This window comes from Vipera berus (assembly GCF_964194415.1).
Source record: "Vipera berus genome assembly, chromosome: 4".
NCBI lineage: Eukaryota > Metazoa > Chordata > Lepidosauria > Squamata > Viperidae > Vipera > Vipera berus.
The window spans coordinates 36,427,050-36,441,243 of NC_138206.1; the positions used below are offsets into that span (position 1 = coordinate 36,427,050).

The 14,194-nt window shown below is 39.9% G+C and overlaps 1 protein-coding gene across 1 annotated transcript in view; it reads left to right on the top strand.

Moving 5' to 3' along the window:
* Positions 1-1,163: 1,163 nt before the first annotated feature.
* The window catches only part of TRAT1 (T cell receptor associated transmembrane adaptor 1), a gene marked incomplete at its 5' end in the record, with an annotated part of 43,248 nt that continues 30,217 nt past the window's right edge, over positions 1,164-14,194 (top strand). The window contains one exon of the mRNA XM_081326343.1: positions 1,164-1,299. Coding sequence (XP_081182469.1) covers positions 1,164-1,299 — 136 coding nt within the window. The remainder of the gene's footprint in view (positions 1,300-14,194) is intronic.

Genomic DNA, 14,194 nt, shown 5'->3' on the forward strand with positions numbered 1-14,194 from the left:
GGAGGTGCAGTACAAACTGTACAGCCCACCAAAACCCCAAAGACAGAAGTTTTGATCCACCACGAGGTCGCCATTGGCACCGGAGAATCGTCTGAAGAAGAGGAACCCGAAATCAACAAACCAGAGATAGCCAAGAGAGCAAAACCACCGAAATCAACAAAGAGAGAATAATTACAAGGCAGTTCTCTTACCGAGATGTAAGGGGTGTGGAGGCAACCACTCCCGCACAGACTGCAGATTCCGTTCGGCCATGTGCAGGGCTTGCAGGAGGACCGGGCACATTGCGGTGGTATGCAGGGCATGCCAGAGAGACAGGCCACCCAAGCATCAGTCGGAGGAACCGACTAGGAAAGGTACTGGGGCCCTGGGTCCAGTCAGTGTGGGGTTCTTCAGGAGCCAGAGAAGCGTTTGTCGTACTGGGGCTCGTCGTCCCCTTAAGCCTAAACTTAATCTCTCAGTAGAGCTACAAGGAATTCCATGCAAAATGGAATTGGACTCCGGCTCGGCGGTCTCAATTATTTCACAGGACACATTCAACCTTGTTTGCAGTCGCAGCAACCAGTGGGCTATATTACGACCGTCAGACATTATTTTAACAGATTTTCAGAATGCTCAGGTTAAAGTTAAGGGTGAAGCCACAGTATTGGTGAAATTTAAAGGGTTTTCGGGGCACCTGGATGCCATAGTAGTAGAGGGCCATAGAACAAGTCTTATAGGACTTGATTGGTTTGAGGCTTTGGGCATTCAAATAACAGGCATTAACCGGACACAGACGGCAGATTTCAAGGCTGTTTGTGAGGAATTTGTGGATGTGTTCGAGTCAAAACTAGGAACTTATACTGGGCCACAAATCTCTTTTAAGTTAGATCCTAATGTTGTTCCAATAAGAGTCAAACTTCGCAGAGTTCCTTTCGCCTTAAAACATAAAATCGATACTGAAATTGATAAGTTAGTAGAGCAAGGTGTATTGCAGCCTGTTGATTGGGGGAGTGGAAAACTCCTATTGTCACCCCACTAAAGCCCAGCAGAGAGATTCGCATTTGCGCAGACTACAAATGCACGATAAATAAAGCTTTAAAGCAACATGCATACCTGGTCCCGATAGCCATATTCTAGCCTCTTTGCAAGGGGGCACTATTTTTGCTAAACTCGATTTAGCGCAGATGTATCAGCAGTTGCCAGTAGACGAGGCCACAGCTGTGGCTGAAACGATAGTGACTCATAGAGGAGCATTCAAAGTCAAACGTTTGCAGTTTGGGGTTAGCGTTGCACCAGGCATATTCCAAGGAATTATGGAGCGTACACTTAAAGGAATTCAGGGTGTCTGTCCTTATTTTGATGATGTTCTCATTGCCGGGAAATCCCCAGAAGTATTGGTCAAGAGGCTCAGGGCTGTGTTACAAAGGCTATGTGATGCGAGCCTCAAGTTAAAGAAAAACAAATATAATATTGGGGTTTCTTCAACGGAATTCTTAGGTTTCCATATTGATGCTAGTGGAATTCACCCCACTGAGTCAAAAGTTAAGGCCATCAAAATGGCTCCTAGGCCACAGTCAAAGGCAGAACTGCAAGCATTTTTGGGCCTCCTGAATTTTTATCACACATTTCTACCTCATAAGGCTGCAATAGCTGAGCCCCTCCACAAGTTACTTGATTAAAAAAAAGCCCCTTGGAAGTGGACTGAATTACATGAAAAAAGTTTCCAGAATCTAAAGGCCCTCCTTTCAGATAAGGGCCTGTCACTGTCACTCATTACATTGAGTCTAAACCTGTTTGCCTTGCATGTGATGCATCTCCCTACGGGGTGGGGGCCGTCTTAAGCCACATAGAGAAGAATGGGGAACAAGTTCCTATTGCACTCTATTCCAGAACCTTATCTGCTGCTGAGCGTAATTATGCACAGATCGATAAAGAAGCCTTAACCATTGTGGCTGGAGTCAAAAAAATTCACGATTATTTATTTGGCAGGGATTTCACTGTCTTCACTGATCACAAACCCCTTTTGGGCTTATTCACCACTGATAAGCAAACTCCCCACATACTGTCTCCAAGAATGCTGAGATGGTCTATATTTTTGGCTGCTTACAGATTTAAGTTAGTTCACAAACCTGGAAAGGAAATGGGCCATGCAGATGGCCTCAGTAGATTACCACTGCCTCTAATGGATCCTGATCCAGCCCCCGCTGCTAAAATATTGTCTATTCAGGATTTACCTGGGTTTCCCATCCATGCTGGGGATATTGCTGCTGAGACTGCTACAGATAAACCTCTGAGCAGAGTATTGTCATGGGTACACACGGGCTGGTCGGAAAAAAGTCCAGGCCCTGAGTTCCAAAGTTATTTTGTCAGGAGACATGAATTGTCTGCACATAAGGATTGCATTTTATGGGGCAACAGAGTTATTATTCCCACAACTTTGAGGGACAGAGTCTTACATTCCTTACATGAAGGCCATCCAGGCATTGTACGGATGAAAGTGTTGGCTAGAAGCTACCTGTGGTGGCCTGGCCTGGATAAGGCTGTAGAGGATCAAGTTCATGGTTGCTATACCTGTCAGAGGTCTAGGCCTGAAATGCCTCAGGCCCCAGTTCATAGGTGGGAGGAAACACATACCCCCTGGTCCAGGGTTCATATTGACCATGCTGGGCCTTTTCAAGGACAGCTTTTTATGGTAGTAGTGGATAGCCACTCAAAATGGCTGGAAGTAGTTCCAGTCCCTAATATGACTACTGCTAGGACCATCCAGGTGCTGAGAAAACTCTTTGCAACACATGGGTTGCCTGATGTTTTGGTTTCTAATAATGGGGCTCAATTCATTGCTGCTGAGTTTCAGGCTTTTCTCAGAGGTAACCTCATCAGACATGCTACGTCTTTACCATTTCACCCCTCTACGAATGGACAAGCCGAATGCATGGTGAGGACAACAAAGGAGGTGCTCAAGTGCATCATCACGGGTGACTGGCATCATAGACTGGCAGATTTCTTGCTCTGTCAACACTCTACAACCTGCACAGCTACAGGAAAAAGTCCTGCTGAGCTTCGACGGGTATGGCGATTGATTACTAAACTGGACAGGTTGCATCCAGGCAGAGTGACATACGAAGCCCCTAAACCAAAACCCCCAAGGGGGCTGCAAACAGGTGATTGGGTTTGGGCCAGGAACTATGGGCCTGGAAACTTGTGCGTTCCTGGTCAGGTGGTCAAAGAATCTGGACCCTTATCTTACAAAGTGGGGTTGGAAGGAGGGCGACTGGTCAGAAGGTATATTGACCAACTTAGAAAAAGATTCCCAGAGTGGTCACTAAGTGAAGACTATGGTACAAGTCCCTCCCAAAGTCCTCAAGTTGGCATCCAGGCCAGCTCACACCAGTGCCACCAGGGTTTTCCTTCCTCAGTGGAACTTGATCCAGAAGAGGAGCATGGCAGCTCAGAAGTGCAACATGGCACCCCTGACCAGGCAAACCAGCCGAATTTCAGCGACCATTGTGCACACTCTGCTAAACAGTCAGACTCTGGGGTGGGCCCACCGGAAGAGGCCAGACAGAGCAATGCAACTCCCCTAGACACAGGAGCTCAGGGGGACATGGGTCTACCCAGCCCACTGGGTAAGCTGGTAGAGGATAAAGTGACTGGAACTCCTAGGTGCTCATCCAGACCACATAAACCCCCAGCATATCTTAAGGACTATGTTTTAAAATAAAGTGATATGTAACTGTATGACAATCTGCTACTATCTACAAAAATTGGGGGCACATTTAACTGCTGTATGGCATGCTCATTGAGACGTTGTTCATCTCTTTGTAGTATATTGCATTGTCATATCGTTCTTTAATATCTTTTTAGTCCACTCTACAAGAAACGTCTGAGAAGGTCACATAAGGACTTCTAATTACCTTAGCTTACAAATCATCATATTTAATACTGTTTAATATTATTCAGTTTGGGCCTTGACAATTGTCAAGGGTATTATAGTCTGATCTTAGGGGGGAGGGGTGTTATGTACTGGGCTTTTGGAATATCACCACGTGCTCTGCTGGGGAACCAATGGTTCTCCAGCACCTCAGACAGGACGGCGCCAGTCCTGCTATTGGTCAACTTTGGGTGGCAAGTATAGCTTCAATCCGATTGGTTAATACCATAGTGCAGACATGTCAAACACAAGGCCCGGGGGCCAGATCCGACCCGTGAAGTGGTTTCATGTGGCCCACGAAGCCATCCTGGAAACAGTGAGGGAACGGCCCCCACTGCCTTGGCCCTGGCCCAGAGACCCTCCTTCTGCCAGAGACCCTCAGATCTGTCCCACTCCTGCCCAGGCCCCCATAGGCACCCTTGATGCGAACGATGTAGAGCTGGCCACGCCCACCCAGTAGGCCATGCCCACCCTGGCCACACCCACCCGGCCCCCTGAGGGCAACCGCAATGCCGATGCGGCTCTCAATGAAATTGAGTTTGACACCCCTGCCATAGTGCCTGGCTATATATATTGAGGCAGGGTGAATCCAATCTCTCAGTACAGTTTCTGCTTAAATAAAGTATGTGTTCGTCTGTACTCCTCTGCGTGTTCTCGTTCCTGTTCATCAGAGCCCATGACATAATAGACCTGGGTCATTATTCTCAGTTGCTACAGCTTGTGACTCACCAGCTTCAGTATGCAAATGGCACTAGCACTGTTTTTTACAATTAGCTGTCCAATTGAGCTTTTGGGGGTATTGACTGAGTTGTTAAAAACATATATTACTGAAGAAAACATATATTACTGTGGACTTTTGGAGGCATGCTGTGACAGTTTCAGTACAAATTAAACTTGAAGCCAAGAGTATCACCTAGTTTGCTTTTATGAGATCAGTTTCTACATATGCAACCTGTGGAGCTGGACATTCTGTTTAGGGAATAACTGATTTTCTCTCATCTTGGTTTTAAGAACAGTCTGGGGCCAGGTGACCTTTGAAGGAAACTGCTTATCTGAAGCCATTTCAGTTAAGGCTCAAGCTCAATTTCCAGCACATGTAAGTGTCAAGCTGTAAAGTCCAAGGATCATGGATTTAGACAGACTAAGATTCAGAGGGTGAGGGCACTCAGGCTAATTTGACTGAAGACCAAATAGCAAAATCAATTTGTTGTTATAAAGGATTTTGCGTAAGCAAAACAGCCCCAAATATGGTAAAATCAGTGTTGAAGTCAAAGCTGATCAGTAGGATACTTGGAAAACTATACATTAAATTCTGTAGCCTTGATTTTCTTTTCTTCTAGCAGGGAAGATATCAATATATATTTTTCATAAGGCATTAAGCAAGTTCTCATGCTTACTTTAGCAGCAAGCAATATCTTAAAATATTTAGAGGCATCTTTAAGTATAGGTTTTATTCTTTGGGCTGTATTTCAGGTTGATTTTATTGTAGTTTTATTGTAATTACTACTGCATATTGATTACTAGTTTTTGTTTATATATTTATTCATACTCTAACACAGCAGGTATTTAGAGAATGAAGAGAAATTGCTTGCTAAATAAACAACCTGTTGTTGGAAGATTTATGGTGTTTTCCTTTGTACAGGTTCTCCCCTACAGACTTACTTTAAAATAACACAATTACTAGCTAGTGGCTTTAGATTCAAATACAAAAAAAAAGGGTCACTTATCTCTGCTCATGTCTTGAGATCATCAAAGAATATTCTTGGTTGAGTTCCTTTGCCAGAAAAACCTCCTTGTCTGAAAACTCAAAAGAAAGCCATTTTCTTACTCTGGCAATTCCTTACTTGAGAAAGTACTTCTATGAAAGATCGAGTGGTATCAAGATTGCCATCAGTTTAGTACCCTGGGATAAAACTTACTTATTTGCATATATATTTCGGTGGCTCAGTGGGTTAGGACGCTGAACTTGTCGATCGGAAGGTCGGCAGTTTGGCGGGTCGAATCCCGAGTGCCGCGTAGCAGAGTGAGCGCCTGTTACTCGTCCCAGCTTCTGCCAATCTAGCAGTTCGAAAGCACGTAAAAAAAAATGCAAGTAGAAAAATAAGGACCACTACGGTGGGAAGGTAACAGCGTTCCGTGTGCCTTTGGCATCTAGTCATGCCGGCCACATGACCACGGAGACGTCCTCGGACAAGCGCTGGCTCTTCGGCTTTGAAACGGAGATGAGCACCGGCCCCTAGAGTCGGAAACGACTAGCACGCATGTGCGGGGGAACCTTTACCTTTACCTTACCTTTGAAATATTACGTGGGTTTATTTAGTTTCCCTTTTCTTTAGCTTTTTAGTGTGATGCTTTGTAGCTTTAGCATTCAGTGTAAGCTTTTGTAAGCTGCCCTGATTTCCTGGGGTGAAAGAGGGTTCAGTATATTTCTAGTAAAATTGGGTTGAGGTGAATAATAATAGAGGCAGACCATTTTCTAAAGGCTTACCTGGTGCTCATACTAATGTCTTTTAGATGTCAGACAAAAGAGTTTTCTTTCTAAAGCTTTTAACATCAGAGTTTATTTTTTCTCCTGCTATGGTTAATTTCTAGATTCTTTGTGTTTCTGTTATTGTTATGGTAAATTGTACTAAAAATGTTAATGTATATTTTAAATGAAGGTTCGCTTATCTTTCTCGTGAACAAGGTTTCAACTATCCTTGATACATAATGGTTCTGGACTTTTAAGAAATGAACACCTACACTACCTTAGAAGTGGTCCTAGAATCAAATTGGAATGTATTGATTATACATTAGATTCATATTGGTGTTATTAATATATGGCTCTTAATAAGACAAATCATGAAGCAGCTTTACAACGTAACAAGAGAACCACTTAACCAATGCAATATTCTGAGATAATACGCTGTGTCGGAAGGGACTTTTCACTCTGATTTGCTAGTCTCTGAGTACTTTGTATTTCTGTTGGGCCCATTTCCGTAATGCCTTTTTTGAAATATCCAAACAGCCAGAGTGAAAGGAAAGAAAACCTTACAATAAAAGGACTAACTACTTGTTCTGTGATATAGAGAAGTACATTTGAGCACAATGTTTCTGTACGTTCCAACATTTTTCCAGCAGCAACTGAAAGCATTCTAACATCTATGTCTTTGAAGCTTTGCAAATTCTGCTGACATTTTTTAAAAATGATAAGTGGTTTTGCCTGGGGGGGGGAACTCCTCTCATCTCTTAAAGTAATTATTAGGTCATTTCGACACATGATCTATCAACATCTTTGTTGTATGATTTCCTGAACCCCTCTGGGAGCCTGATTAAGTTCTCAGAGTTCATCCTTGTCTGTTTTACTCCATACCGGGCACCTGCATGAAGCTGAAGCAATGAGTTATTTTTTTGCCTGGTGAAAAAGCAGGGCCTGTCACATCAATTTTTTATGCTGAAATGATTCAACAAATTGTGTTGCTTGGTGCAGGAAGTGCTGCTGGAGGCTTGTTTATGATCTTTTGTCAGGCAAACTGCCACTCAAAGAATCATGTGCCTTTCCCTGCTTCTCTCCCAAATATCAAGCACTTTCTGTAAAAGGAAAGAGAAAATAAAAATGTTTATGATTTATAGAGTTAGATAGCTTGGAAGTCCTTTTGCCGGAAGGCATGGGTGGAATATCTTAGTTCTTGAGTTCTTAATGATATAAAGCTTGTCATCATTCTCAGATTTTTGCCTTTTTGAGAGAATGGTGACCTTTTGAGTTTGTTTGTGGCATCTCAGATCCCACAAAGAAAAACCTAAATCAGGGGACAAAATTGACCAAATGAATATATTGTTTGGGCTGGAGAGCTATATTCTTTTGTTCAAAAGTTCAGGAGATTTTCATTTGACAACCAGGTTTATATACTGCTTTGAAGCACTTCCTTGCTCTCAGTACCCCTGATATTAGGATAGGAGAACAGCTGCAAGAGGAACATAGGGAATGTTCAAGATAGTCTATGGCTGATTCTTTCCCACCACCAGGGATTTTGAAATGATAATGCTGAGCTGTCACCTGTGATACTGTCAGGTAGAAACTACTAAACACTTGTTTTCTACTTGAGCCGTGGTGGCGGAGTGGTTAGAATGCAGGCAAACTCATTGTTCACTCCAGGAATTCGATTCTGAGAGGCTCAAGGTTGACTCAGCCTTCCATCCTTCCAAGGTTGGTAAAATGAGGATCCAGATTGCTAGGGAGGCAATATGCTGGCTCTGTAAATCATTTAAAGAGGGCTGCAAAGCACTGTGAAGTGGTAAATAAGTCTAATTGCTATTGCTATGTCTGAAACTCAGGTATAACAAGCAGAACCGGTTTGCTCGTCTCTTTCCTGCACAAAAACTATAAATGTAGTAAAATGTGAGAATATAAGAACTGACTAGTCTTTCATCCTTGAAATTTAGAAACTGCCTTATACTGGATCTGTTCAATGGTCTTATACTGTTAACAGACAGAAGGCTACTTCATCCTTTGACAGCTGCTGCTGCTTCTTTTAACAGAAAATAGCAAGGATTACTCTTGGTACTTCTAAGCACAAACAATTATCCTGCAGGAGCCAGCCATATGCTTCTAGAAACAATATATCAAAAGCAATGATTACGTAGATTTTGGGTTATATTAGAATACTATATTTCCTTTTGCATGGTTAGAATTTTATCAGATATGCCATTTTACAACATATGGAAAGGTAAGCACACCACCCTGATCACATGCGTAAGTTGAGTTACTGTGTACTTGATTAAATACATTTCTAGTCAAATGGGGAAATTCTTTCATCTTCTTCCATATTTAGTGTGACAGGAAGAACAAAAACACAGCTAAACTGAATAAAAACTAAATCTTTGAATCTAAATCTGTAAATGCTTTCAAAGATGTTGACTTTATCAAAATCTGTATGCAGATAAGAGGACAGCTATGTATATAATTATACATTTAAAAAAGCATGCTCAACTAGATTCCTTTTGTTTTCCTAATCACTATTTGCAATTTGCATTTTGAAGATCATAAAGTAGTTCAAAATGTTACATCTGTGAATCTCAGTCAAGTAGATGGCATCCTTGTACTTCAATTAATCAATGTCTTCTGGGAGGGTTCAAGCAATGGTTAATTTTTTTTCTTGAGTGAAGAAACTATCTAGCCAGCCTTGGAGAAGATATTCTGCCCCTCAATGAACCATCAATGGACCCAGGAATCTTGACTAATTTTCAACCTATTTCAAATTTCTTCTCTTTTTTAGAGATTGAAGGTGCAACAAATTCAAAGGTTTGGATTCTTTTCATTTGGGCTTAAGACCTGGACATGGACAGCACTAAAGCAGTATTGATTGTGCTTGTGGATGGTCTTTGAGGCAAGAGTGATGTGACTTTCTTTGTTGTGCTGGATCTCTCAGCAGTTTTCAATGCGAGTTATCATGGTAACCATTTGGGCCATCTTCAGAAGGTGAGGTGGTTAAAAGTGCATTGATTTACAGTGCTTATTCCTCTTCTGAAGCTGGTACCAATTAGAAGGTAGGGTAAGATCCAGCTCAAGACCCTTGATTTCTTTCCATTCTTATTTAGCCTTTAAATGAAGCTAATGAGTGTGGTCATCCATCAGCACAGTGTCATCAGTACACTAATAATGCCCTGTTCTGCTACCTGGTGTCCAAAAAGATGTGGGGAGAACAGGCTTAAGGCTGAACTATAGCAAGATCAAATAGCTTTGGTTTTAAACTAGGGATCATGTTTTACCATTTGTAGTTCTCACAGAATGACATTGCTTCAGGCAAAAGTGATTGTTGACTTCTAATCAATGAGGGTTTTTATCAAATCCAACTTATGGACTAATTGAATTCCTTCATGTTTTGGGAGACCTTTCTCACAGTCAATCATCATCTACTGACCTTTCTTTTTATGCTTGGTCTTCACTACACATGGGGGGGGGGCGCACTTTAAAACAACAAATATGCAGAGTTTTGCTTTATGTTTTGGGGAGGAAAAAAAACCACTATTGTTTTTGGTACTAGAGGAAGCCCTGTTATCTGAAGTGATGGCAGTGGTACACAAAAAGGGAACCATCCTGAAAAACCTGCCCTACTTACATAGAAATTTCACATTTCAAGCCACTTTACTACAGTCTTAAAGGTTTCAATATTATAGAAAAAAATTCAAAGAACATATACTTTATTAATTTAAAAACTAGTTCACTTATTTATTTTGTGATAGCTAGGAACAATGGTTTCCTGTTTCACTGCAGATGTTACATAAGGTATCTATACTCAAAATCACTACTGAATTTTACATAAATATTAATGCTAATTAAATTATAACAATCTATATTTTGGCTTTATAACATCCATTACATTACAGTGCTGATCTTGTTTACCTCGATTTGTAATTTACCATGTTATGTGATATTACCTTTTCTAAATATGTACTATATTCCTCTAGATGGCACTATAATGCTGTCTCATGCAACATTGGGAGTAAAGTTAGTTTACATTGATTTTCTGCTAGTACATAAAGAAATCAAAGCTGCTCTGTGATACACCTCCAGTTCCTTATCAACTGTTACATATTGGGCAAGTTCTGCAATACATTTATTTGTACACTATTAATAAGATATTAAGCTATATTTTTATATATGCTTGATAATAATGCTTCTGTAACACATAATGGCAGCATTTTTGATGTGTAAGTAAACAACTAAATGAAGAATTCCATTCTAAAATGTATGGCAAAGTACAAAAAAGTTTTGTTTTTGAATTTTATTCAAGTAAGGAGAAAATATAATTGGAGGAACGGGAAAAAAAATCAAAATGTGCCAGGGCTGAGTTTTAAATTGATGCTGAAGTTGCCTGGCATTCTCATAACATTCTTCAAATTAACCAGGGTGATTGAGCAATAAAGTCTTATCCAGCTCCATGGATATCTGCAGGGTTTGGTGAAAATGTCAAGATGGTGCAATCAAAGCTTGTTTTTTTTTAATGTGCATTGCAGACACAACACTCTTAAAAAAAGACAGAGTTGGATTTCACAACCATTTTCTCCATTTGGACATTTTTAAATTACACTTTGCACATAATCCTATTTATCCCTCACTCTGTCTATTCCACTGTTCCTCCTTTTTTGTTTTCCTTCTCTTCTTGCTTTCCTGATTTCATCAGGATTTCCTAACATACGGAGTGAATTCATTCCCATGCCAAGAGGGTCTTCCAATGCTAAATTATAAATATTGCTATGAATGGAACAGTAATCATGCCAGGTTCCAATTGTACAGATTTGTCAATTTTAACATATTTTTGAAAATCCTATTTCCTTTGTCTTTTTAATATAAGGATCATGACAAACTTACGACAATTTTTTAGCTAGGATTTGTAACCATAATATTATATCTTGGTATGAAAAGGGAAATAAGAATATGTTAAGAATTTTGAATAAGGGATTCTTCTGATTGCCCAAATACAACTTATTTTGAAATTATAAATGACTGGAACACTTTGAACATGGATCAGAAACTAAAATTATAAAAAAAGCAAAAATAGGATATGGATTAAATAAGTGGAAATTGAATGCAAATGCAATTAAGATATGTTTTGGCTAGGAAAGATATTCTAAACTGAGATTATTGACATTATTAGAAAAATGTAACAACTGTCGCTATGCAATTGTATGTTTACTAACAATAATAAGAATTGTATTTGTTTAATGTGGAAAAATTGTTATTACCAGAAGTAGAGTGTCATGGTTCCAAACCCATCAAAAGAACTTCAAGGTAAGAATTCTTCCTCAAAGAACATTTCATTCAGGAAACAAAGTATCGGCACTACATAGTTGAACCCAAAACTAGATTCCCTTCCCCCAGATACAAAGTAACAGAATGCAAATCCCACCCCCACAAAGCAGTCATAAATCACATTCTCCAATTAGCCAGGAGCGCAGGCTCTCCTCCCAGCTCCTCAGCCCACCAAAACGCTATCAGTTTGTGTCCTTGAGTTTCCCACGGAGCTGCATTGTTATTATGACTAGCTGAGCTCAAGCATTCACCCCATCCCCCCTTCAACACCTAATTTCTAAACAGAATGAAAAGCATGTTAAAAGCAAAGTAAAAATGGCTGCAATTTCTATCAGTTGTCAGAGCAGGAACCTCCAATGTTACAGCATTGACAAAGACAGGTTATACTGGTGGGTGTAACATTGGACTTAGTTAGAAAAACTTATATGTATTACTGAATAATTAATGGACTCAGTCATCATGTTGTCTATTGAGCACTTGTTTGTGAAAACAGAAAATTAATAAAACATTTATTAAAAAAATAATCCATTGATTCATGGATGCTCTTGATCTGTTGCTTTGGGTTCATTAAGACTGTATTGTCATTGTCATGCCTTTCACCTATTGAAGTCAAGTTGCCTTTGTCATGCCTTGAAACTACAGGAGCTATGTTGCCTTTGTTGTACTCTGAACCCATTGAAGTCAAGTTGCCTGTATCCGGAGAGTTGTGGTTGCTTTTATTGGGCCTTGCAATCAGCAGTTGCTGTCATCCTGCTTGGAGTTTATTAGTTCACCTTGCTGTCATCATGCCTAAAGTCCATCGATTCACCTTGCTATTATCTTGCCTGGAGTTCTTAGTTCACTTTGCTGGTATTGTCCCCATGTCTTAGGCATGGAAGAGACTGCGACTTGTCTTGCTCCTGTTGTTTTCGCTATGTCCAGTCAACATTTTTCAATGACATTACTTGAAACTGGCTTTAAGGATGGCTCATGCAGAGTTGGATTCAAAGTCATCAGGAAATCTCAGTTTTATAGACTACATTGGAAAGTTTAAAAAATCCTGAAAGAAGGTAGTGGCAAACTTCCTTCTATACTGTTGCCAAGAAAACAACATTGATATTCTATGTGATTTGAAGAAATTATTGGCTCCGCCTTTACTGTTTTGCACCTAATGAGCTGTCTGATCATACAGTAGTGTCATATAATATTGCATCAAATGCTACAGTGAAATCAAGGTTTACTATAACTATATGATTTCAACAATCTGCTAAGCATGTTATTCAATCAAAAACTGAGGAAGGGAAAATCTGGAAAGACTTGTACCAGACAAATCTATATTGAATTCCAGTAAACACTGTTTTCAAATATTGTTCTGAACATGTTTAAAGATCAGCCCTCTCATAGCACAGAATCTTTCCACGTGTCAGTGTCAGACTAACTGATTTATAGTAGTTCAGAATCTCCTTTTAGCCTTTTCAGAAGACAAAAACGACTCTTGTCTTCTAGTAATTTGATATTTCATCTATTTTTCAGTTTTTCTAGAATAATAACAATAACAACAAAATAACAATAACAATAATAATAATAATAAAGTTGGAAGGTACCTTGGAGGTCATCTAGTCCAACCCCCTGTTCAGGCAGGAAACCCTATAACATTTCAGACAAAAGGCTGTCCAGTTTCTCCTTAAAAACTTCTAGTGTTGGAGCATTCACAGCTTCTGGTGGCAAGTTGTTCCACAGATTAATTGTTCTAATACATTAAGTATTGATTAGATTAGGTACTCTAGGAAGCAATTTATCTGGCCCTGACATTTAAACACATTCAAAATAATATTTGAAAGTTCTTGATTATGTTTTTATCAGCTTTAATCTTCAATCCTGTCCCTTCATTCTGTCCTTCCTGGTGGAACTATATCCTCTTCTAGAAGACTGAGCTAAAATATTTCAGTCATTCTGAATTTTCTTCATTAGCAAGAGTTTGTCTTTACTAAACAGCCGGTATACTTTTTTCTTCTTCCTTTTATTCTAGCGTTTGTTCTTCAGTAATATAGAAATTCCCTGTTTTCTAGGACGTCTCAAAAATAATATATAAGGGCTCAAGTGGGTAGTTAGCAAATTACTTTAATATCCTGGGATGTAATTTATTGTACTGGTCACTGAGAATTTAAACTCAGTTCATAAGTTCTCATCCTAAGTTTTTATCAAACTTAAACTTTAATCCTGAGCCTTTAATTTTCTTCTTAGGCCGAGTACCCTTCAATATCTCCATAAAAGACTTAAATGAGGGAATAGAAGGGGAACTCATCAAATTTGCAGATGACATTAAGCTGGCAGGAATAGCCAACATCCCAGAAGACAAGCTCAGCATCCAAAATATCTTGACAGACTTAAACAATAGGCTGTATCCAACAGTATGAAATTTAATGTAGCAAAAAGCAAGGTTTTAATCTAGGCAGGAAAAACCAAAGGTACAAGTACAGATTAGGCGAAACCTGGCTCAAAAACAGTAACGG